This window comes from Anopheles coluzzii, chromosome 3 (assembly GCF_943734685.1).
Source record: "Anopheles coluzzii chromosome 3, AcolN3, whole genome shotgun sequence".
NCBI classification, from domain to species: domain Eukaryota; kingdom Metazoa; phylum Arthropoda; class Insecta; order Diptera; family Culicidae; genus Anopheles; species Anopheles coluzzii.
Genome location: NC_064671.1, coordinates 67435921 through 67461635, shown reverse-complemented (window position 1 = coordinate 67461635; position 25715 = coordinate 67435921). Strand labels below are relative to the sequence as shown.

The 25715-nt window shown below is 42.5% G+C and overlaps 1 protein-coding gene, 1 long non-coding RNA gene and 1 other non-coding gene across 3 annotated transcripts; 2 read left to right on the top strand and 1 right to left on the bottom strand.

Annotated features, from left to right (window-relative positions):
• Positions 1–859: 859 nt before the first annotated feature.
• Positions 860–8404, bottom strand: LOC120959394 (uncharacterized). The gene is made up of 3 exons (XR_005752184.2): positions 7870–8404; positions 6999–7766; positions 860–1169 (listed from the first exon to the last, which is right to left on the bottom strand). It is a non-coding gene; the product is annotated as an uncharacterized LOC120959394 (long non-coding RNA).
• Positions 8405–18376: 9972 nt separating this feature from the next.
• Positions 18377–21175, top strand: LOC120959630 (tetratricopeptide repeat protein 36 homolog). Its single transcript, XM_040383189.2, has 3 exons — positions 18377–18633; positions 18711–18902; positions 20831–21175. The coding sequence occupies exons 1-3, from the start codon at positions 18501–18503 to the stop codon at positions 21067–21069; spliced, it is 564 nt and encodes a 187-aa protein (XP_040239123.2). The 5' UTR covers positions 18377–18500; the 3' UTR covers positions 21070–21175.
• Positions 21176–24776: 3601 nt separating this feature from the next.
• On the top strand, positions 24777–24848 carry Trnaq-cug (transfer RNA glutamine (anticodon CUG)). The gene has a single exon. It is a non-coding gene; the product is annotated as a tRNA-Gln (tRNA).
• The last annotated feature ends 867 nt before the right edge of the window (positions 24849–25715 follow it).

Genomic DNA, 25715 nt, shown 5'->3' with positions numbered 1-25715 from the left:
GCCAAGCAAAATTAAACGCAAATTACACTAAAAAGAGAACCGAGTGTCCGGGAAAAAGTGAGTGAAGAAGGAGAAAAATAGATGAACTCGTATATCCTTTCCGCTTTGTAATAACAATTAGAGAAAGAGAAAACAAGTGCTTAAAGTTTAAGCTATAAAACATGTGCCCCCCCATTTCTTCCCCCACAAGAACAATCCTAATTGGCTAAAAATGTTAAAATCGTACGCGTGTGCGACTTATTCGCATTTGGCAAAAATGAAGTAATGCCTTTATTTAACTAATTATTTAAAACAAATTGGCTCTTAATTTTGTCTTTCCCACTTGAAAGAAATCCGCGTTGTTTCGTTCCGATGGTTCGTTCGTTAGTCAAGTTTGTCTGTGTTCTATATTTTCACTTGTCCGATGGATTGGTTTGGTCTTGTTGTTTTTCCCTTTGAGATTGTTTTGTGTTCGCTGATTTTGTTTTACTTTTTTCTCTCCTACTTTCTATTTGTTGGTGTTTTTTTATTTTTATCATGTTTTGTTTTGTATTGTTTCATCATGTTGTTGATGTTGTTATGTCTTTTGGGTGATTTTCGCGTTCGTCATTGTGTATTGTTTGTCTTATTATGTTTTTTGAAAATGTTAATCTTATGTTTATGTTCTCATGTTCTCATGTTTCCATATTACTCTTCAACTTTCATTTGTTTTTATTTTTCTCAATTATTCCTCGTTTGTAAGTTATGTTATTTCTTTTTTACATTTTCTTACACTTTCATTTCTATATTTTACTTAAAGTTTTTTTTCTTTCTAAATTGATGTTAACTCTTTACTTACATTGTTTTTTTGCACATTAAATTCCAAAATTGTAAAGTTGCTTCATACAGGGCTTTACATTATCAGTTTTATTTTTATTCAAATCATTTCTCCCAACCTCTTCTCCCTGTGCCCTCTTCTACACAGCAATCCCATTTCGGGGAGAAATGCCAAGGCTCCTGGCTTACATTTTACGATCTTGGCTTGGGTGCAGCGAGAGCGCCACGCTGATGCAACCAACGCGCAACAGAAGAACGGTGTGTTGGTGTGCGTACGCCGAGAGGGGTACTTGAACACGCGGAATGCCCACGGATGGCGATGGTCAAGGAAAACCTGTTCGTCAACGTACCCCGGTGGATAGTTGCAGGTCCAACTGGAAAGAGGTACGTCGATTCACTTAACGAAGGATGCAATCTGTGTTTAGCATACACGAGAGAGGAGATCGTGAAGAGTATTTTCATTTTGATTGTACTTCTTTGCTTACTTACGGTGGGAAAGGGTAAGCTTCTTTTGTAGTTTTTTTTTCTCTTCTTAGGTTCTGCTTGTGCCTGACAAAGTTATTTCTGTGCTTCCCAACCCTATTGGGTCGTGATCGGCTTAATGAGAGACACACTTTGATGTATATTATCGAACACAAATAATCATTATCGATCGACAAGAGATATTGCGTGCGCGTGAAAATTTACACCATCTCCACCGTGTATATTATCGGCAGCCTCTGGCGTAAATCAAGCACTCTCTCGGACACCCGTAAATGGTGTGAAACAAATAATGGTATCATGAGGGTAGTTCTTCCGTCCCTCAATTCCATTACAAAACCGAATGACTTATTGTGTTCACGAGCTTTTGCAATGAGATATGGAAGGTTCGTGAATGTAAAAAGAGAGCCGACATTCGAAGAACCACACACGCGGTGAAGGTGGTGGTGGTCGTGATAACATAATTTCACCTTTGACACACCCCTGGATGGTGTGTTGCCTCTGAGTGCTGCAAAGATCAGATCGTGTGATCTGCGCTAATGATATTTTTCAATTATTTAAACAGAGAAGAAGAAAGAGCTTGGAATGGGTGAGATTTGAGACAGGTTGGCAGCTGAAGAAAGAATTATGCACCAACATTAAAACTGCACATTTTAACGGTGCTAGAGAGAAACCTAACCCGATAGAAGGGTGCATCGGGAAACACAGTTGCACTTTGGTTTGGTGGTGGTACGAGCTATTAAAACGTCACAAACCCTGCACATGTTATGCTGCTGTCGTCTCTCTATGTGTCCACTCTGTCTAAGCACACCCATAAAACAAGCTACTGTATATGGGCCTTTTGCCAAGAGTGATTTAACGACATACGTGTACTCCCTCTCTCATCATGCTCCGAACATCCGATATCCAAAACATACGCAACATGCCCGGTTCTAGTAAAGCAGACCAATCCTCCTCCTTCGCCGGTTGCGTGAAACCGGATCGAAACGCGGAGGACTTTCCGTAGGCGCACACTGACTGGTGGCGCCATAAAACCACCACCACGCTCGTGCGTGTGTGTGTGTGTGGGCAGCAGGGGCAAAAATGTGGGCTTTCGAGCTCTTGAAGGCAAGAGACACACAAACCGTTGATTGAGTCAGGCCTGGACGGGCCAGCCAGTGCCCCGGCTAGCAATTTTGGGGTTAAATTGCATCGCGGATTTTGCACCTTTTGAAGTGAAGGCGGCGGGGAAGGCAACCACGCGTGGGGTGGTCAGGTTTTGACTGTTTATGGAAAAGTTGTTGTTACATGATTTATGCCGTGTGTGTTTGCTACATTCACCACAACGAGTCGTGGTTGTGGTTTCATCGACGAGAAGGAAAATCCCACAAAATCCTCTCAACTTGGTTCCTGTTTTGGAGACAGCTGCTGCTGAAGAATCTCAGATTAGCAAAACACGGTGTGTTAGTGGCTTCGTAGAGCTCAGTTCTACGTGTGCTCGTAGGAAAGTCGTAAATCATCTCGAAAGTCCCAGGACAACCGTGCTCTCACAGTTATTGTGGGAAGGTATGAAGAGTTGAATTTTCCCAAAAATGAATCGCTCCAGCTGCTGCCCTGGGTTGTACGACAATTCGATTATGGGATAGATGCTCCCTGGTGAGTTGCTCTTGTAGGATGATATCACACACAAGAAAACGTGACCTTACGAGAGCATTCCAGACAAACAATATTTCACCCACCAGGAGATAATCACAATTTAAGCGATTTGCTACCGAGACTGGGCTATAAATCTATTAAAATTTAATTATCTAATGGATCTTTTGGACTGGGAAAGGATGCACTGTTGTTTATAGAAGAAGAACGATGCCCCTGTGCCGGAAAAGTGAATCAGATTAATTACAGTCGAGATTTTTCGTTGATTGTGTCCTTGTGACACAGAGGTCTTTAAAACCCGGCACCAGCAAATTTTCATTCGAGAGGGTATTTTTGAAATAAAAATTATATATTCATGCACGACAGTCACAACTTCACTCCTAGTAGTCCTAGTAGCCGTATGACCTTTCGTAGGTCGACACACACTAAAACTGCATGACGCAGTAAGAGTTTGTTTCCTTCCCAAACAAATAAAAATCACACAAAACGGCTTTGTGATGATACAAGGGCAGGAAGTAAAGCAAAAAAAAAATCCTTGAAAAACACTATTCCAACTTTTCGTTGTGGGAGACAAAATTACCCCCAAAAAAGTACGCGTGTCTAAAGGAAAACTTTCCCTCCGAACTGTGTCGTTGTTTTGGGGGCTCTTGTTGGCGTGTGTTGGTTAAAAAAAAACACTAGCACTAAAATAAAGTCTAGTTGCATGACTGGAACCAATGTCTGCAAAGACATAACGCCACGGATGGGGTCCCCTCAGGAGCAAATATGTAAAGCCCCGGTGCGTTAGGCACCAACGTTGATGAGAGGGTCATGGAAATTCGTTCGTTCGTTTCCTTCACCCCTGATGTTGTTGTTTTATTTGGACACCCCTCAGTTTTTTCCAATGTTTTTTTGTGTGTATGTGGACAGAATGGCTATGGCATATCATCATGTTTTGCCAATTTGATTGATGGCTATTTCCCGTGAATGGTTTTGCGGGACGGATGCGGGACCTTTATACCAAAGTGCGTTGGCCGCCACTGCTTGCCGGTGTGATGTTTGATCGATCATGAGCTGGAATGGAAATAGTTCTCTAAGTACGCGGAAGAACAGTTGTTGACAACTATACTCGCCCCATACGAATGCTTTTAGAGGTCTCGGACGACTCTTAGCAACTAACTTCCAGAGTTTTTATGTCTGAAGATTCTTATACCTATAATGTCATACGGCGCACAGGTTCACTTACTTAACCTTTAGATGGCAACAAAAACCATCGACAGGTGAGTCAGATAGAGAGAGAGAACGTGCTTTTAAATAGTAGTTCCGCGAATGGTTTTTTGTCAACAGTGTTCGGGACGTTGTTCCGCCTACGGATATACTGGTAGAAGTTGTTATTAGTCGAAGTTGCCGCCGGCTCTTTTACTTGACTGACTAAATCCACTTCCAAAGGGTAAAAAGAATGGTGGGATAGAGCTCGATCTCCAAAGATCTCTGTTGCGGAGGTGTTAACCATCATCCTACGCTTCTGGTGGAGCTAGCATTGGCCAGAGGATCTGCTCCGACAGAGTGCTCCAATGTACAAATAGGGGCATTTTTCTGGAAATATGATTCCACGGCAACAGACCGGCAAAGGTTCGGTTTCCTCTTAGGAGTGGATTCGAACGGTGTGACAGATTGTTCTGTTCCGAGTATCGTGAGCCATATGAGTGCTATCTTTATTCGAAAGCAACAACACTCCTTAAGAAATAGAGAGCACTCCAAGAATGGTGCGGATTGCCGCCTAGTTACTGACGATCGTTCGACCGTCACAGCAACAGAAGATCATCCAGCGCGACCACATCAATAACGTCGTTGGCGCTCGTTGTGGGGCCACAAGAAACCATCATCCAAAAATGGTAAACAGTGACAATAACGTGCTGCTGCTGTTGCTCCAATTTAAAGGTTTATTGATCATTGTGCGTACTTATGCGAGGGAGATGCGGGAGGGTGACACTCTGCCCGGTCGATCGTAAGCAATTTGTGCGTTGGCGTTTCCCGGCGCTAGGCAAATGCCGTGGAGCCGGGTCTACAAATCGTTTTCCAACGACGCTCCAGCTAAACGGTGCACAGCTACGACCAAACGGCGGTATCGAATTATCTACCACGGCATCATCATTTTTGGTCATAAATTTTGGGAGAATCGCTCCCAAATAACCTTTCCACCGGTATGCGCCCGTTTGGCGGCGGCTCGTGTGAAGCGAACCATAAACGGAAGCCGATGTTTATCGCACATTCAGGAAGTGGGGTGGCCCAAAAATTCCAACGATCGTTGCGATCGAGATGTGGCGCGAGATATTGGAGGCGCTTGGTGGAGTGTGTTGAGACGTCTGCCAACGCCTACTGAGCTTAGATCCACCTTATGATTGATATTGAACGGGAAAAATAGGAGATTTTCCTATCCCGTTTCTCAAGAGTAACGTTATACCAAGGCTTGAGAAGCCTACGCAGTTGGCAAACCCACGCAATGAATTCCTGTGCCCCCCCTTGCACGGTGCAACTTTCCCAAACGTGCTGCACCGTGTGTCGACTGCAATCTCGAACCATGGAAGTACGCCGTGTGGGATTTTTTCAAAGCTTTCAGTAAGCTTGTTGGGACCTGTCCAGTTTGAGTCCCCGTCCCAGACTTCGAGTGGCAGCGAAATTGGCTAACGAACGAATGAAGGGATTAATGTCTTGATTACGATTAATCTCCAGAGCCCCAGAGATTGTTGGATCTGTTGGACCATCTGAATCCGGAGAGAATAGCTTGTTCAGTTGCTTTTTTGCCCTTTTTTGGAAGGAACGTATTTGCCCTTTTCATGATGCCCTCGCTTCTGCTGTTGTGGCCCTTCATTCGAAGGTTCACGTCTGTGGTGTGGGTAATGGACAGGAAACTAGCCTCCTTCCCCAGTCCACTGCCACTGCGACTGGCGCCAAATGTCCCAAAAGATGCCAAAGGGGAGATTAACTGTACTGTTTATGGAGCTCGGCGTATGATGACTACTTCGCCCGGGCGAACCAAAGCAAAACTGGGCCCTAAATGAGGTCTCACACTTGGTAATGGTTTGTTTGCCGCTGTTTGCATGTCCGGGTTTCGGACGTGGTGAGCGGAGGAGTAGGAGAAAGAGAAGGACAGGAATGTTATCCTTTTGGGGAATCAGATGTTTGTTTATGCCGGTGGAAGTATCAGGGACGATGGAGCAGTAGTCAAGGTCCATGAAATGCGGCGGGGCTCTTGATGTGGTGTAAAGTGCCAGAACGGTTCCCGTTTAATGACAGAACTAGGACGTTTTAAAATGTTTCCATATACTCCCCAAAACTAAAACGGAATAATCCCTATCATGATGCCCTTTAACCCTGTGGATCATTTACACTTACTACGTAGAAGTATACTCGGGGTTACAACATGTTCAAACTTTCACCATCTGTTGGAAATGGGTAATGGATTGTGGAAAAATTGGATACTTTTTGGAAATTCAGCTAAATTGACCGTTTTTTTATACTCCACGAGGACTGAATTCCTTGATAATTTTACAATATCGATAATTTTAGCACATATTCTGAGCTTGATAATGCAGATATCAGTAAATCTAAATGTAACGATGATTCCTAAAAAGGTACAACAAGATATAAAACAAATCCCTCCTTATTATACGCCTTCACCGTTTAACGAAATCATACAACAGTTGCCTGCCATAACTTCAACTTAATCCTGTATTACCCACCATATAACCTAACCACAATGTGGCATATCAACATTGCGTTACGGAGGGTTACACTGTTATGTAAAAGAACCACATAAAAATGTCCCCAAATAAGCATAAAACGATTTACGTCCGACAAACTCCAGCTGCAGCAGCCGGATACAAAAGCCCCTAAAAACCCCCACGACAAGAAAATTGATACGACATCGACAAACCATTTCGGTGTGTGTGCTTGAGGTCCCCAGAGGGGGACAGCTCCCATTTCTGGTGTCCTAAATTCTTGGTTACACGCAAATGGACGTTTTCGATCGGGTTTTTGCAATTTTCATTCGACGTCCCCCAGCCGACGCGTAAAGGCGCATAAAAGAGAAAAGGACATAAAAGACTTACCCTGTTCGTGGTACTGGAGTGAGGACCGATTTTTCGTACCGGTCATCCGGAGTTTTTGTGGCTCATGCTACCACACTCCTCCAGGATTCTGTTTTGTGCTGTCCAGATGGAGTGAGAGAAAATAGAGATTTATCGAGCCGGCTGGTTGCTTCGATCGATACACGGGGAAGGTTTCGGTGCCTGCTGGTCTCGGTGGCTACTGTGCAGAGTGTTCTGTATTGTGCACTCGTTCGCTCTTTCTCCCTCACACACACACATACCAATATCTCCAAATCGGAGATGAAGCGAAATACGCCGTCCGTCCCAGATCGAATACACACTGTTGCGCTTTTTGCGGTGGTGCTCTACTGGCTGGCAGTCCGCAAGGGCCATGCGCGTGATCATATTATGACACCGGCATCGGTTCCCCGGACGAAAAGGGACAAGAGCCTAGAAGTGGAGGTACTTTAGAGGGTGCCGGGAGTACCCTTTTCACACTCCAAAAACACCAGACGTTACCGGCAGCTCCTTCAGCTCACATCCCAACATAGGCCGAAAGCCTCAAGGGAGTGGGATGTATGTGTAGGGCTTACCGACTGTCAGAGAGTGTGGAATTGCAGAAGCTGTCTGATACGCTGTCGGAAATAGCACGCGCGTTCTTACCGTTGGCTTCATCGCTTTCTTTTCGCACTGCTGATGAGTATCCACTGCTTGCTGGAGAGCCGGATTCCAAACGTCTTCCGGAGGGAGGTGGTGTGCTGTATCGATCCAATGGCGCGAGCTGTTCGACTGCAACGTGATTAGAATTTTAATGACACACATTCGCTCGCACACAACGCTTGGGCTTGAAACTCTCGCGCCCGGCTCATACGTGTTCCGATGAAAACCTTACCTTATCCGCACGCTAAGGGCGTTGTCCAGCTTCAATAATGGAGAAGAAGGTTATGCAAAACTAATCGACGACGGCGCGTAGCGTCCAAGAAGGAAGAAAAGCAATGGCAACTCGACGTATGACGATGTGGAGGCTTCCCCGATTTGTGTTGCAGATTACACCGCGGGCCTGATTTGTTCACGGCCTACTCAACCAATAAAGAGAAGCAAACCGTTTCGATTGCCTAGTGGTGGGCTACTGCTACCCCCTGGAATGGAAGGAATAAACCTCAGGCCAGAAAGAAAGGAAAAATTCTGATAAAATATTCATATTTTGATATGATTTTACCATTTTAGGGAGGTTAACCCTCCAAGGGTGCGAGGTGGAACAATCGGCAAAACAAGCGAAAACGAAACATTAATACTCAATCTTTATTATCTATCTTGTGATTTGAATGTGCGATTTGCTTGAACACGCTGTGTAATGTTTATTTAATGTGGCCATGTTGGTTTGAGTTGGGCTGGATTGAAAATTGATGTCTGTCTGTTAGAGTGTTCTTACTTTGATGCCATTTTTCAATGTCTGATTTAATAACATTTTTCAGGCAGACTTTTTCATTTATTTTTTTTTACTTTATGTATCTTACAAAACGATTAAATTGTTTCTTTTAATCTTTACTTTTGTGCATGTTTTATGTTTCTTATTTCGTTTCATGTTATTGTTGTCTTATTATTAATTATTATTCTGGATTTCTGAAATCTTGTTATGTTTGTAGTGTTATTAGGTACGTTTTGGGGATCTTTGTATGTTTTTCTTTTCTTTTTTCTTAAAATTTGTTTGACATATTTATTAGTTTTCATGTTGTCATATCTATTTTATGTTTGTTACTTTGATTCATCTTTTTATTGTTGATATCTTAAATATTCCTTATCAATTTTCATTTCCATCATCATATTTCTTACTTTTGCTTCATTTTTTTCATACTTATCCCCGCTTAACCACAGAACGGTTGCAGAAAAATCAATAACGCTTGTTAGCACGCTTCGCCATGGTGCCTGGTGTGGTTTGGCGGTGGAAAACAGGAAAAAGGTACAAACTCGACCGTGTACAACACTTTGAGATGCTTTTATATTCTATTTTACGACCACCGGGGGGATAAAGTACCTGGAACCGAAATGACACGGCAAGGTGGCCTTTGTTTCATGCCGTCCTTTACTGTGGTGAAATGGAAAGGGAACTTCGTACGCCTGTATTTCGCACACACAAACACAAACCCTCTGGAGGGCCTTACGGGCTCGTTGCAAAAGTGGTTAATGTGGTAATAGAAGATGAGGGACAAATTTTCCTTCCACTTGTTTTTTTGCTTTTGTTGTTAAGAGCACATTGTTTTTTAGAGCTCTCTTTATCCAGAAGCGAATGCTGCGTCGAGCTGCTTGTTACGTTGCTTTCCGAACAGGAGCTACACGAGGAGCGTTTGAAGTAAAAATGGCACAATTGCGCAAAAATTATGCAATTCGCATTCCTCGCGTGTGTCGCGTGCAGTTGTGCAGGGGTGCAGTTGAGGGGGGCCCTATTTATGGGGTATATGGAAATTACTTCCCAAATGCAAATACTGCATCAGAAGGAAATGTGATGGAAATAGGAGGGTGTGTTACCTAGGAAGGAAATGATTTTTATATCGGTAAGTTCGTGTTTGGCAGCAGGGAGCCTTTTGTCCTGGTTTTTTTACAGGAATTATTTAAAAAAAGGGTGCATGTGTGTGTGTGTGTGTGTGGACTGTTGCAGGAGTTTTTCCAGGTCGCTGGACTCCACTACGGAATCGATCATTGCAGCGTTGCCTGCAATTGCGCGTGCAGCAAAAACTGGGATGGGGAGAGGAAATTATGTTCGTCTGGGCGTCGGACACTGGTGTGGAAAAGTTCTCCGTCATCAGAGAGAGTGAGAGAGAGAGAATGATTCCACATGGTATGTGTGGTCTGTGTGGCGAGACAAACCGACGACGACAACGACGCGATACCGTCCCGACAGTGCACTCGTGTGAGTGCAGGGCTGCGAATTTTCCATGCCGTGCTGCTGTACGTGTCCTTTTTGTTACTTTTTTTGTTTTTCAGCCCCCGGGACACACACACTCACGGCCAGATCCTGCGACAATACCGATGAGTCATCCGATAGCGAACGAGGTTTTTGGTGTGGCCATGCGCGTAGCGTACATGGAACCAATGCTCTCCTGGGACCGTGGCGATGTGTCTGCCCTATCCTCGTCCGTTCTTTGTCCTTCTTTGCCAACTAAAACCAGGTAACACGTGAAGTATCATTGCAAAAACCTTTACGACGCTTAATTACACGAAATTGCCCCAGGAGAACACGGCACTTACACCGAGAAGGCGGCACACGGCTGTCGGTTAGGACATTGGAGGAAGTGACGCAATTGCACCTTAAATGCATAGTAACGGAAATGAGTGAAGACTACACCGATCAGGCGAAGGGGAAAGGAAGGGAAGCATAGTCTATGAATAAAAGGCTTTATAGTCAGTCACACGGGCAGGTTGTTCGTGTTCGTGTTTTGCATAAAATTGATGATTGGGATTAGTTGGAATATTTTTTCCCCTATGCTCTGCTGTTCTCATTTCGCTTCTAGTTACAGCAGAAGTATTACAGCATTTTACTGAAACTTGGGTGTGACAAGGGCGCCTTATGTCGTGCCCGATGGCCCGGCCCGGCGATGGATTAAAAATGAATCGACATAAAACTTTGCTGTCTAGTTTTTTGTATTCAAGAAGCAGATAAAGTCCGTGTGTGTGTTCGTCTGCACTGATGTATGGTTAGCAGTAAGCGAGGTTATGGTTTGGTGGCATGTGATCTATTTTTCATGCGCTCTTAGTCTTATTAGAAAGCATCGGCTTTGTAATACAAGGGGCTAATGTGTGGATGGGATTTAAATACATATTGCTGGCGATTAGAATATTGATTTTTATTGTCTAGCGTTGGTTGGTTGGAGCATTTGCTCGAGCATTTTGTCTGCTGGCAGCATAATTATTATTGGATGACGTGGTTCGTACAGGAATTGAATTCTAATGGGTTTTGGTTTGATAGGAACAAAATGGAGTAGAACTACTGATTTAAATTACCCTTTTTTACTTAATGTTTGTGACAATTTAACAATTTTTTTTTGTGGCTTTATTTCATAACGAGTTGAGTAGTGGAGCCTACATCATAAGCTAAAGCGAGTATGTGTCTTCATCATTTATTTAAAAAAAAAGACTACATCATGATTAGTTCGAGCTTTACCAATTAACCCTATTTTTAACAAAAGAATTTTGGATCATTTTTGTATTATTTGTTCAAAACCCTTGAATAAATTGATTTAATGGACTGAAAATGTTCGTTATGTGGCTCAGGAAAAAGGAAAAAAGGGCTAAAAGACACGCAAAGCTAGAACGCATCTTTTATTTCCTCGCAATTGGGAAAATTTCTTCATAATTGCGTTTAGAAACAAATAGATGGAATTGTAAAACGTAAAGTTTTGACTTGGAAATTTTATTTGAAATTTACATTGTCTTTTTTTCTATACATATGAACTTTTGTCAGCCATTTCATGTGTTTAGCAGCTTTAGCTAAAACGATAGGTAGAATGATTTAAAAAATCAGTTAGCTCACTAGAATCGATTCGACTCATTAATCGTGAAATGCAAACTTAATTGCTGTGCGATAAAATTGTAAAATCAGTTAAAACATTAAAAATAAGTATCATTACCTTATATATTCGTAAACTTTTATATCTTTTAAACATCGATGGACCTCAAACGTCTACTCAATATATAAACGTCTTACACTTACGCACAACAATTACAAAGACGCGATGCACGAAGAAAATTAATACGCAATAATCTATCGACATCCGTCAAAAGTCGGGCTCGTACGCATCAGATGCCGCGTTCGGAGCATGAAATATGCGCAAGAACGGATCTCGGGAGGCGAAAGAGATCCTTGTCTCCGGAATGGCCAACAGCGCTCGAGGATGAAGAGTTCTTACTAAATTAATCTTACTTCCTAGATCTTACTTACTTATCTTATTAAGCTTTAAAAGGCGATTGGAGTTGCGTTAGATATCGTTGGAACTGCCTTAATAGATGACTCGTCATTAGGCAGCAAGGATTTCCATGTACCTTATTTTACCGTACCGTTTGTGCTTCTAGGACATGCGAGTGGAAGGCCATCATTTTACATCTGTATTTTTTTGGTATTTTCTGAGCAAGTTTAGTTTTGGATTTCATGCCTAACTGGGTCCTTTTACATGAATGCCGGTATTGTGCGTGGTAGTGCATAAGTCTCTAAAGTCTGTATAGACCGACATGTCCGCGTAGGACAACGTTTCGCCAAATAGAAGAAAATGCTGGTTTTATCACAATCGATATCATGTTTAAACATAGGAATTAAATATGAAAATATGAAGGGGAAAAGAATACAGTGGAGTGAATATTTAGCTCAGTTTTTTCAAGTCTCTTAGACATGATGTTGCACTAAGCTAAGCCGTCATTAAGGAAAGAGGCATATGGCGATATATCATATAGATTCGAGCCCTTCCAGATCCAGTATTTCAAATTTGTCTTATAATTGAGGACATTTTTGTAACGAAGCATGATGTTGATGTACCAGAAAATGTTCCAAAATGATGATTCTTCTGTACATTGACTATATTACTTGGAATCGTTACTTAAATGACGATATTTTTCCACCTATATTTCCATTAATTCATCTGCTCGTTAACTCATGTTAATCGCAAAATGTCATAACCTTCAGCACGCACTTTTTCTCCACCATCATAACTATTTATTCGCTTGTCTTGTGGCAAAAACCACTAAAAAACAAAAACAAATCTCAACCCATTCAACAATCCGATTATTAATGCAAAATGTCACTCAAGATGAATATCGGTTAATTAGGAGCGCTCCGCCGGGCGGCTTAAAATAATACAAAACAACACTTCTTTTCCTCGCAACAACACACTGCATGACACCATTTCGTACGTCCGCACAGCCTTAAATGGTACACAAAAAGCCGTACAGTTACGGATACGGATTCAAATTGAATTGCTCTCAAGACGCTGAAAAGACACTCTCTTGAAAGATGGTCAATTCTTGGAGTAAGTTCGCCGATGCTCCAAAGATTGGGTGCATCTGGCCGCGAGTGTGTGCTGATTTGTTCACCCCTTTTCTGTGTCAAGAGTCAGTCGAGACGCAAACACATTCCAACCCATGAGGTCAGGTGAATTCGGTGGCCCGGTTCACGGTTCACGAAGGGGGAGGCGAGATTTTGGCGAGGTGTCCAACAAGCGACATCGAAAGGGAAAGCTTTTTTTTTGGTTTTTGGTCCACGTCAGAGACCAAGCTTCCGTAAAAGGTGCTTTTGCCGGTGGGTTCCAAGGTTCCGAGGATGGCGAGGAGGTTGAGTGTGGCCGTTTGTTTGCTGGACGATCGAACTGGGACGATGTTTTACGGATCGGGTTTGTACATGGAAGGTAGATTTATGATGCGATCTATAGTAGGGAACAGTGAAGAAATCATACAAACAGGACCTTCTTGATAAGGTCTCTGTTGATGCCCAAAAATATTCAAGGTCGCACGAGGAAAGTGTCTAAGCGTCACCCATTACTGCTCTGCTTTGATTGAAGTAATTTCTTCCAATTTACGCTTGGGCACCTTCAGAAGAGCTCTTAAATAACCCTCATAAATTCATATACCTTCATTGTGTTCACAGGCACTGGCACCGAAGCCTACCCTTGTCCTCTCTGTGCAGCAACAAGAGGGTCGTAAAAATCAATTAAGATTTTTCGTCCCAAATTCGTCCCCTTGACGCGCACTCACGCCATTCCAGTGGAGCCTCTTCTGCTGCACCTTCCACAGGTATCAGGAAGCAAAGCATTCCAATCTGGCCTCAGCTCCAAGCGCACCTCGGCGGAATCTCAAGTGACTTAATTCTCCCTTCTACATTTCTTGCCACTTTTTAACACATCTCCCGCAGACTGATCGTGTCACTGCACCCGTGTAAGCACCCGGGTAGGGAGCGAGTGAAGGTGGTCCCAAAAATAAATTGCAATTTACGAGTGTGACAAACAAAATCTCTCTACGGCTGTTGCTGTTGGTTGCTTGGCGAGTTTGGCGTGTTTTCAACCAAGTAGGGTGGTACAATGAGTTGTAAAATATATGCATTTATTGGGTGGCTTTCCTTCACACCAGCTGGTAGTAAGGCAGACAGGCGACAAGCAAACTGCACCGCAATGCGCCTGGAAATGGCAAACTGCTGGGGAGTTTCGAAAATAGCATGCATGTGTGGTGTGCTACTGCTCTTTTGAATGCTTCCCCAAGCGATCCACCGATCGGGCGTCAACGGCAACGGATCTAGTTCACTCTGGAGGTGGTGGCGTTCTCCGACGACATCTGTGCTGTGCTGGCCGACTTGTGCAGTTGTGCTCGAAGGTTGTTCTGCTCGAGCTGGCAGTGTTACTCTGGTGTCTGGGGAGAATGGGAAGCCCGATCGAAGTAGGCGTGATTGAAAACATATGCCGATTGATTTGTTTCTGGAAATCGCCAGACAAAGATGGAGAGATGGAGTGAGAGAAGATCGTAGTTGAAGCGAATTGGAGTGTTGTAAAATCAACTTAAAAATGTTCAGAATTTGATGTTCTTTGGTTAAATTATAAATTTCATGAAAAAGCATGTTTTTGCAGTGTCTCTCTTTGTAGGACTGGGGCATTCTAGCAATAGAATGATTTATGGTGAAAGCTTTAACAAGACAAATTCTTCCTTTGGAGATGATCTTCACCATCTTACTCTAAGGTTCTACCACAACCGCTACCGAGTTGTGGCAGATTTATGTAACCCGAAACCTTGAAGAATGATTTGTAGTTTTTGGCATGTGCCTGCCAACACTTCCAGACATTTTAAGTACTTTCGCGCATAAGAAAAACTCCTTGACACCCGTCATCGTCGTGGATTGGCGAGATAAGCGTCTTTACCAGCCGCACCAAGTAGGTTACACTTTCCATCTTCTTCAATGCATCGCGCTTGTTCCGGGCCCGGGTACGTACAACCCATACAGCAAGAATCCATTACTCCCTTGTCAATCCCCGGGGCAAGGGAGCTTAGCTTCCGCCGACACACCCATCATGTTAAAAAAAAGAAAGAACTGAAGCAACAGCAGCAGCTTATTCCCCGTTGTTGTGTGTGTTTTTTTTCACGCTGATCAGTCCGATATGTTGTTTCCCCCGTTTGCCGCCAACCATTAGCCTGCCGATCGTGAGCAACGCCACTGTCGGCAAGAGTTGAAATCCCAGCTGGTGATCATTTCGCATCGGAAGCACCACTCGCTGCGCCTACTTAGTTGCGGCAAGTACTCGTGCTAAAGGCGCGCACACACTATTTGCGATCTCTTGACACATCGTGGCAGTTAACGATGATGCCGCTCGCAAGGCGGAAACAGCGGGGGGATGGGGGGAAACATCTCTTGGAAGATCATGCATAAATCAGCGCATTGAGTCGGGTCCGGTAGGATGGAATTTGGGTGGGGAATGGGAGTTGAAGTGCGATATAAGCGCGCACGGTATGGAGTCATCGGTTTTATTTGGAACCCCGGGACCAATATCCGAGATGCTCACAGACTGTACGGAGGGGGCAAGCGACCAAGATCATCAAGATTCAATCCGTGGGTAATGCAGCGTGACGTGTCGCGCCGGTTTCGTGCTGGAGTGCCGGTTGGTTCTTTGCCAAATTTGGCGCTTTTCGCTTTATTTGGAGACGAAATGATCACCTCCAGTCCACTGTGCCCCCGCACAAACTCCACAATGATTGAGGTGGGGGAGTTATATTTGTTTGTGTTGTTTCGGAGAGGCAATCACGATTCAGTCCGCGGACAGGGAGAGGGATGGGGATCGGCCCCGTTTGTGTTTGTGGAATTGAAGCTTCTCTAGCAAACGGGTCGAGACATCTTATTGGCCTTCGTTGCCTCTGAGCTCCTACGAGCGCCTTAAAGGACAGCTCCGAGGGGAGTTTTTGGGAGGGTAGATTTTATTTTTATTAAATCCCGTGTCCCCTTCCATGTGCTCTTCTGGGGCGGGTTTCACTTACGCAGTTCCGAGCATCGCGTTCGCTTTGAATTATGCACGGTGACGAATGTCAGCACGAATTACGTCAGACTTGTGGCGTTATGTCCACTATTGGAAACTAGAGGAAGGGGATAATCTGTTCTTGCTAAAGAAAGAGAGTGAGAGAAGGTGAAGAACTTAAACTTATCCCCTCGTCTAGCTAGCAGGCAATTGTCACGTTGTTGTCGAGGTTTGTTTTGAATTTTTATTAGGCGTGATTTGTACCTTGTATTCTAGGCCCACACTCTCAGAACTTATAGATTTGTTCTTGAAAACGACTTACAGATCCATATTATGTCATAATACAGTCTGGCGTACATGCGTCAGGCTTCAAAACAGCATCGAAATAAAGCAATTCTGTGGCAGCGATGGCTTTCAGCCAAACATGACACTCCTTCTAGGGAAAGTCACGCAAAAAAGGGGCCCAAACAAGAACCCGGCCGGTGTTGTGATGTCATTCGGCACAAAAAATGGCCCCTAAGCTTAGCTCTCAATACAGGTTATACTGGTTTCGTTCACTTGTCAGTGTGTTGTGGTGCGTTTTTGAGAAGCTTTTTCTTTACCGATTGGAAGAACTAACGCTTCTTCAGATTAAACATTCCATGAAGATACGCCACGAGCATTAAAATTGACATTTGAGGCTAGTTACTTGGAAAACTACTTAATTATTGATTCATATTTAGCTGCTAGCGAGTGGTGAGGTGCTCGAAGTTCTGACCCACAAAGCACTGCCAAGCGTTTTGTTGACAGGCCGAAACGCTCTCACCCGCCTAGTAAATTCATTGACCCTTAATAAACTGGACCACAGCGGTAGGTGGCACTCACTGTGCGCTCTAGGCATGATTAAAGGTTCTTGACCGACCCGACCCGTTGGTGGAAGGTGCTGTGTTAGGGAGGCTCTGTTCGTGGCAAAATGGTTTGTTCACAATTTTGTGCTCAATTATTGTTATCTTTTTTATGTACTCGATTACCCGGTGGATGTGTTTGATAGAACCATCAGTGGCAGTAGTAGTAGCAGCACCAATGACCACAGTTAGCTCGACCGAAGTAGCAGCAAAAAAGAGGCTGAAAGTTTACCTTAATTATTCATCAAAGCGTCGCTACTTCTCGGTGATCTCATTTCGCTCAACCGATGGGTTAAAAGCATTTCCGCTGCCAACAGAAGGACGGACGTTAGTGGCCTCCGGGGGGGAAGTCATCGGTAGGCTTATTGTTGTGGAGGCGAGCTTTAGTGTCGCGAAAACCTCCCGTGAGCTCATTTGCACGTCCATGAATGGGTGGGCACTGTAATGCTAATGCCATGCTTTTGTCGCTTTGGTTGTGGTGCTGGCGCACAGATCTGTGGTTTGGTTGTTTTATTTGGTGCTTTTTAATTGTATCGGATTTGGTTATTAATAGTTGGCTGTTATTTTGCAATTGGATTCAGGTCATTCTGCAAGGGTTATGGCGATTTTCGAGGTTGGATATTCGATAAGTGAATCGAGAGTAAGTTTGATTTGTATGAAATCATTCATATTATCTGATGGTATTTTTTTATTTTTTTTAAAAATTATATTGGTTTTACACATTCCATGTTTACATATTTAAACGTTTACGAATTTTTTAATATCAATCAATTAAAAATTTTGAGTCAAAATTTTTGCACAACTTTATTTTTCATTTGAGAAAAAGCCTTGTCCTTATCCAATTAAATATTGTGAAACAGTGAAAACGGTCATTTCAAATAATGTTATCACTCGACAATAGATGGCGTTGCATAAAGCTTCAAATACTCCTCAAGAGATGGCACACACATCGAATGAATTATCCACTCCTGAATGTATGCAATGGAGATATCGTCCACGCTAGAATGTATGCAATTCGCATACACATACTTTTGGGACGTATAAAATCCGCACTACAGCTTGTACGCCTGATTGTATGCAATATATAGTATTCATTCGTTCATTACTAGTTATGCAAACCGCACAACACAATCTAATTGAACGAAGAAACGCGTTTAGTCGTTAAATATCAAAATTCAGTTCAATATGTTTCTGGAATTCTTATAAAAATACTGATTAACAGAAATTAATTGTAAATTATACCAAAATAACAAAAAGGATTTTTTTTGCATTCCATTCTTACTAAAAACTAGCGAGTTCTTCGCGTCCTAATTGGGGCTGTTTTTCATATTATGTTGTTAGGATTTTAGAATGCCATACCCCCATGTATTTATCGTCTAAGCCACTAAAGAAATAACAATACGTCAGAAAGCGAATCTCACTTTGTTTTGGAATGTTCGACACACATTTACTACGCCTGTAACCCTGAGCAGCAGCTTTGTTGACAACAGCGCGCGCCGGGCTGTTAGAAACCAGTTCTGATTCAGTTCCTGCTGCATCTAATCACAGTCCGGTTTTTGGGGAAGTCGCCGGTCCACCGTTGCCTAGACAGAATCCACCCGCAGCACGAACCTGTATTCAGTCTAACGCTGGAAGTCAGTGTGAACAGAATCACTTGCCACCGTAAAATGAACCCACTAACCAAAGACTGTCTTTCCGAGCACGATCGGCAAGTGCTGGAATCGATCCTGAATCCGTCCCAAATCGGAGGCGAGGAGTATCTGTTGCAGGAAGAGGAAAAGCATTTAGACGATCCTCAAGGTATGTGTTGGTGGGATATTGGTGTGATAAGTGTTTTATATATGTAATCATACATTGCATATTTGCTTTGATTGCAGATACCAATGCAAGTGGTGATCCGCGTGTGAGCGATTCGCAACGATTGGAACTCGAAGCGATAGGGCTTGCGGGACAGGGTAAGCTGTCGGACGCTTTGGAGCTGCTTAGCAAATCGATCGAAACGGCACCGGAACGCCCGGCTCCTTGGAATAATCGCGCACAGGTGTACATTTTGCTGGGGAAAGAGGAGGGTAAGTGTTCGTAATAATAGCATAATGCTTTCAGTTTTCAACAAGGGTAATTGACAAAATTCTGTGAGGCACATCTTCATTGATACTATAATCAAAGATCCTTATTTTGCAATGTATTAGGATGTCATATCGACATTCGGTCGAAATTAGCTTGAAATGATCGTATTGCGTTTTGGCGTCATTGCTTGCCGCTGTGAAAATAGCGGACTTCCTGATATGTTTGCTCATGTTTCCCATGTACTATTTCACTGTTTGGCTGGTTGTATCGACCTGCCATATCGATCTCCCGGCCAATTTGACGCAGCTATGTAGTCACTCATGCCTCATGCCGTAACAGGATCATACGGCTCATACCGTTTTAGGCGCTACAGGGAGCAGTTCTTTGATCGCGCACGCTTTTAAACTAAGTTGCTTCACTGTTTTGGCCATCACGGTTAGAGTTCGACTGATAGAGGTGTCAAATTTTGCCTGTTGATTCACGGAATCCCATTATTTATCGAAACGGCACCCGAACGATCGGCTCCAAAAAGAATTGACCCATGAAAATCACATTAAACATTGAGCATACTTACTTACTTACTTACTTATCCGGCGCTACAACCGCTTTGCGGTCTTGTCCTGCCTCAGGAGTGTCCGAAACCGCTCACGGTCTCGCGCCTTCGTCTGCCAGTCCGTTAGGGACGACCCAGCCGGTAAAGTCGTTTTAGGCCGTCCCCAAGGGCAGAGGAGGCATGGTAGGCCCAAATTGAGGTGGCAAGATGGCGTGGAGGCGTTCGCTATTAAGGTCGGGATAACGGACTGGCAATCATTGGGCATAGAACAATGCATTTGTTGCTTCTTATTTGTCACAACAACCGTTGCAGGTTTAGGGCTGTTTTAACCACTGACAGGCTTAACTATCTGTGACTGATTCTATTTCCTATAGCTTGATAGTCAGTCCCCGGTCGAAATGGGACTTGAACCCGATCGTTACTAGCGAAGTATTAGTCATATACGTTAGCACACGTTGATTGGATTTGTATGATTCGTTAATACCCTTATGATTCAAATTACGGACAGCTTCAAACTCCGAACATTCATGATGTTTTTTTTATTAATATTCTAATTTTTTGTCTAATTGTGCTCTGATATTTATAAAACCACTTATTTGATTCAGTCCGGAATTTAGAGCATGATTTTTTACTTTATATTAATTTTTTCAATAAGACCGCCGTCCTGTCGGTCATGGTGGTCCGCAGAACTGGGTGTCCGGACTAGTGCTGGGTAAATCGGATTCAGATTCATGAATCTGAATGAATCTTTGGAATGAATCAATGAATCTGAATCTCGATTGTGTAGATTTATGAATCTCCAAACATTCATAGAGCTTGAGCTTTCCATTATACTTCTTCTGGGCGTAACAACCTAAGTGGTCATGCCAGCCTATACAGGCATTCGAGACTTCTTGGCAATACCACGCTGCCTGATAGTTTGTTTTGCTACGGGGATAAGGTCCATGCGAGGCCTGAACCCACGACGGGCATGTTTTAGCTGGGATTGAGGAAATTCAACATTTTGAAAATCATACACCTTCATTTTAATTTTAATTGAGTTATTAATTATCTTTGAGATTTGTGAATCTTTAAACACTATGTTGTTTCGGACCTGTAACAAGCGTCCGTCACCTGATCTTTGTAGATCTTTTCTCCTTGTATGTTCAAATCTTCAAAATTAAAGCATTAATAAGATACTGAATTAAACAAAAGGATTCATACTCTTATTGATACGTTGAAAATTACCCATTTTCATATTTTTTAAATGATAGTCTAGCCTATTCTTCCTGCAAATTTCAAAGCTCAAAACGCAATCAATATCATCTAAATGTAAGCAAATAATATTCTCTTACATTAAAAAAAATTAAATGTTATTCCTCCATTTCATTCCCACAGAAGCTCTCAGTGACATCGATCAAGCGCTAAAACTATCCAATCAATCGGGTCGAACAGGATGTCGTGCGCTCTGCCAGCGTGGCATACTGAAGCGCAAGAACAACGATGTCGATGGAGCTCGGGCAGACTTTGAGGTGGCCGCAAAGCTCGGTAGCAAATTTGCCCGCACGCAGCTAATCGAGCTGAACCCATTCGCAGCCCTGTGCAATCAGATGCTGCGCGAGGTGATGAAGATGTGATGAAGGGGCAGATGAATGTTGAAGGTTTTCGAGGACATCATTTGTTCTCAATCTTTAAGTTAAGTTGTAAGATGAATGAAATTAATAAAATGAAAATTTAAAAATAAACCATCCAGTAAGAAACATGTTATTCTTAAGCCTTCGTGTCTTTGCTTCACAAATAGCTGGAATTTCTGCTCATCACATCCATCAAAAATCCCATCAAGCTCACCTCACCACCAACGTTAAGTACGTGCTTAACAACACAAACAAATCTTTAACGCGGAGCTGGCGGAAGCAGAAGAAAACGCATTTTGCACTAACAAACGTTCATTAGCGCCAGCATACAGGTTCCATCCATTGCAACGCTCCTTTCAACGTCTCCAGTGCTCTTAATAAAAACAACTAACTAACGATTGTGGCCCTTGTGCGGAATGTGGCTGTGAAAAACACAAGTGAATGGCCTCGTCCTAGAGATTTTCGGAGCCGTTTCTTACGGCTCATTTGATTTTTTGTTGTTGTTCGTTTGGTTTGGCTCCAAACAATGATGATGAGCCGTTAAATTTTACGACTGAAAAGTGGCTGGTTACAGTTGAGTTGCAAGAGTTGCTCCTGCTGGCTGGCGGGCTGTGGATGGCTTAATGTAATGGCTACGCGTCCTCAAGGGCAGGCCGGCCGGGCCGACAACCGAGGGTGTAAAATTAAGGACGATTACGGATTACGGCGATGATCTCGCACTGATCTTCCCCATAAATCAATCTTCCCGGTCCCGGTCCGCAGCCAGGCTGCCGAGAGAACGCTCACCCCTGCGGGCAAGGTGCGCAGGATTACGTGAGGGGAGACAAAAAAGAATGGCTAAAAACAACCGTTAATCCAGGAGAAATTGTTCTACCACAGAAGAAGTTGCCCCCATCGGTCAAGAACATCAGGCCACTTGCCCGAAAATCCTGAAGCCCCGCGCGTGTCGACCGAAATTGCACACGGAGGCTCCATTCACTCCTGCCCAAACACACACACACACGCACGCACACACGTACATGTTATTATTTGATCATATCAATCTGTAAATTTAAATTTAATTTCACTACATTAACAACTCCCGAAAGCGGAGTTCGCTCGGCCTCGGCCTTCTAAGGGAGAGAGTCTAAAGCTGTGCAGTGACGTGCAACGTTCGCCAGTTTTTCTCTTTTCGTTTTGTTTTTTTCGAAGGAAGATCCTGTTTCTACCCATTCTGCCCATCCTTTTCCTTCCACCTTATCGTCAGGTTCGCGCGCGGTGTAATAAAACTTAAAACAGAAATGAAATTGTCAGCAGATAAACTGAGTTTACATTTTACAAGATAATTCCACCTTGCGCGCATCGTTAACTCGATGCTCGCTGCTTCTCTGCTGCCGCCGCGGTTCACGGTGTGCTGTGCAAATTTCATGCTTGTATGGTTGTGTAGAATGGTGCTGCCACCAGGAAGCGTAACAACATTGTTGGCCGGTAGAAGGTGCAGTCCAGATGGAACACAGGCTTTGTTAGCTGGAAAGCAGGCTGTTGATAGTAGCATGCTATCCCCCCCGTCCGTGTCAGCTGTATTAAGATGATAAATGCAGATCAAAACGGGTCAAAATGAATGCACCAGATGAGCTTGTTTGTTGCGGAGAAATTTTGCTATAGATGTATGGATGCATGAATGTTTAAGGGGTGATTGGTTTATGTTGAGACACAGTGTAGTTGCTATAGGTACGCTAAACGTAAGTAAACGATCGTCTTCTTTGAATCATATTGGAAAATAGAAGAGTAAGTGGCTAACACAATCACTAGATTTCTCTGTCCAACAGAATCAAATTTCTCAACTAATTAATTTTCTTTAAGTGCATCATTGCTGTAATAGTTAGTAGCCAATTTTTTTTTATTCTTATTACAGCAATTATTCTTAGCAATGATTCGTCCATATAAGCAAACTTCTCGTTTAAGGACCCACACTATCATTGGGGCCCTTTCTGTTGTAAGCTGGTAGGCTGAAATTTCAGCCTATCAGCTGTTTGCATTGTATAGCAGTTTTCGAGCAGCTATTCAAATGGGTATAATATACAGGTGGGCTTATCCCAAGGTGTATGCATTCAGAAGACTGATTTTTATCGCTTCTGCTTCTGAATGAAGATTTTAAGAGTGGTTTGTGTTTTCGTCAAACCTCCAGAAAGCTTGTTTGAGTAAAAGTTTTCACCTGTCCTGTCAAAAAGTGATGTTCAAATTTGATTATAAAAAACATGCTATGAAACCACGTGGGCTACATACACTTTGGTTCTAGATTCCATAACCTGATTTCTTTAATGCACCTTGGGATAAATGTAAACACCACCTTGTTTTGCCACTTTTCGAGCAGGTACTCGAATATAATTGTAGCTTTGAGGCTAGAATAATCTAGACTGAAAATTGCATTCTAGTTTTGTGTGTGGTTTTGTATGGAGTGTTTACATGATTTCAGCCTCCAACTGTCAAACTCTATACAAAAAGCTGACTAGAATCGTGAAGGGCCCCATTGACGGTCTGAAATTAATGCAAAGAACTCTTTAAAAAAATTCTAATTCAAATAAATCACAAAAATATGCCAGATATAACAGACTACACCAGACATGTCAAACATACGGCCCGCGGGCCACATGCGATCAGCGAACCCTTTGAATTCAGCCCGCGAAGAATTTTGGCAGTTACTTGAAAGAAACTGAAGTATTGTAGGACAGAGACAGGAAAAATCGGTGTATTAATTTTTATCCACTGAGAAAAAAGATTTCAACATTCTGTAAGTTACTCACAGTGGTTGTTTTTGGGAAGCTATCCTCGAAGATGGGATGTGACATGTGTTTTAGTTCTTGTTTGCTGGCGGCTCCTCAAAGTCGGACTCATATTTTCCCATATTTTCGCCCATTTTCTGACTTTGAGACTTTCTGGAAAATTCGGATTCCATGTACACACCACTTGGAATACCATTTTCTTCACTTTATTGATTAGGGCACTCTTTAGCAAGACTTTTGAAAAAATCAGGCCGATATCTTTAAAAATCTTGAAAATCCAAGCACTTCAAAAAGCCGTGAATTGCATGAGGCCTAGTAGAAGTTGGTAGTCTCTTTTTCTTTAGAAAAAGCCTCATAGCTTGCAAATATTTGCCGATATAGTGCTAACATTATGAGATATCCTTATTAGTGATTAACGTTGTGAAATTGCAGCATTTGTTCTTCGTGTGTCGATATATTGAGGTGATATACGAGGTTTAAAGAACTGTCCAGGCAGTCTCAAAGTTGGCAGACATGTGGGACATTGCATAAGAATGATAAAATTTCCGAGTTAGGGCGACCGCCACTAAAGTAAAGTATGAGTAAACGTGAATTGATTTGCGTATTATAGTTGTATTTCCATATTTCTTATTTAGAACGATTCTAGATTCTAGATACATTTATAGGTCAAAGAATAAGTCCTTAATGATTTTCGCCGATCGAAAGTACCATGTGGTACTGGGTGATGGTGAAATCAAAATCTGGACCAAACTTTTAAAATATCTAAATTATTTATTTTGGTATTAAAAGGTAGAAAATCATTCACCACATAACTTACCTCCCCCCACCTACCCAAAACCGTTCAATTGCGACCCGCGAGAATATTTTCAACGGTAATTCGGCCCGCGACCCAAAACGAGTTTGACAGTCCAGTGATGTGACTGTCGTATGTAGCCTTGCAATCAAATAGGTTCCATGGTGTAATGGTTAGCACTTTGGACTCTGAATCCAACGATCCGAGTTCAAATCTCGGTGGAACCTACTCTCTCAGAGTTTGTGGCAATCTGGTTATTTTAGTTGATTTTTATGATTACATTTCGCCTGTAATTATGACTTAACTTTGCACAAGGTGTGCTGCTATCAATCTCTAACGCGATGGCAATTTGGCCAGAATTGTGTTGAAAACCATTTTGATAAAATTGATCTTAATTAAGATGGATAATTCCATAACGTGATAGCGGTCCAAAAACATACCGGAAGCTACGAATAGTGCTATTCTTATTATAATGTGACCACGAATACCCTGTAAGGACTGAGTTCTCAAGAAAAAGGTATATAATTCTTCGGTGAAGAGTGATTTTAAGGTTAAATTGAATTTCTAAACATTCGTACTAATTTACAAAGTTTCATTGCATTTTCAAAGTTTCTAAAGATGAATCTTAAAAAAAAACAAAAATTCTGGAGATTCTCAAGAATTTTGAATGATTAATGATTCTCTTGAGATCCGCGAATATATAAAAAAAGATATTTAAACCTCTAATTTAAATAAATTTAAACCTCTAACCTCTAAAGCGAATAAATTTAAACCTCTAACCACTAAACCTCTCAGGCACAAAGATATAGAAGAAATGATTTTGACACATGTCAAGAAAGTGTGCCTTCTTTGTCAATTAAATTTTGAGATTTATGAATCTTCAGAGTCATTGAATTGAATCATACATTAAAATTCATTTAATCACTTTGAAGATTCTTTCAGATTCATGAATCTGAATTACATATCTCCAATCCAATCAATTGATGTATTACAGTCAGATGTGTAGAAGAAAGATGTTGAGATTAATGACCATAGTCAATTATTTGTATTGTCAAATCCTGTAAAAATACAGGATAGCCCGATCATAAAATGCA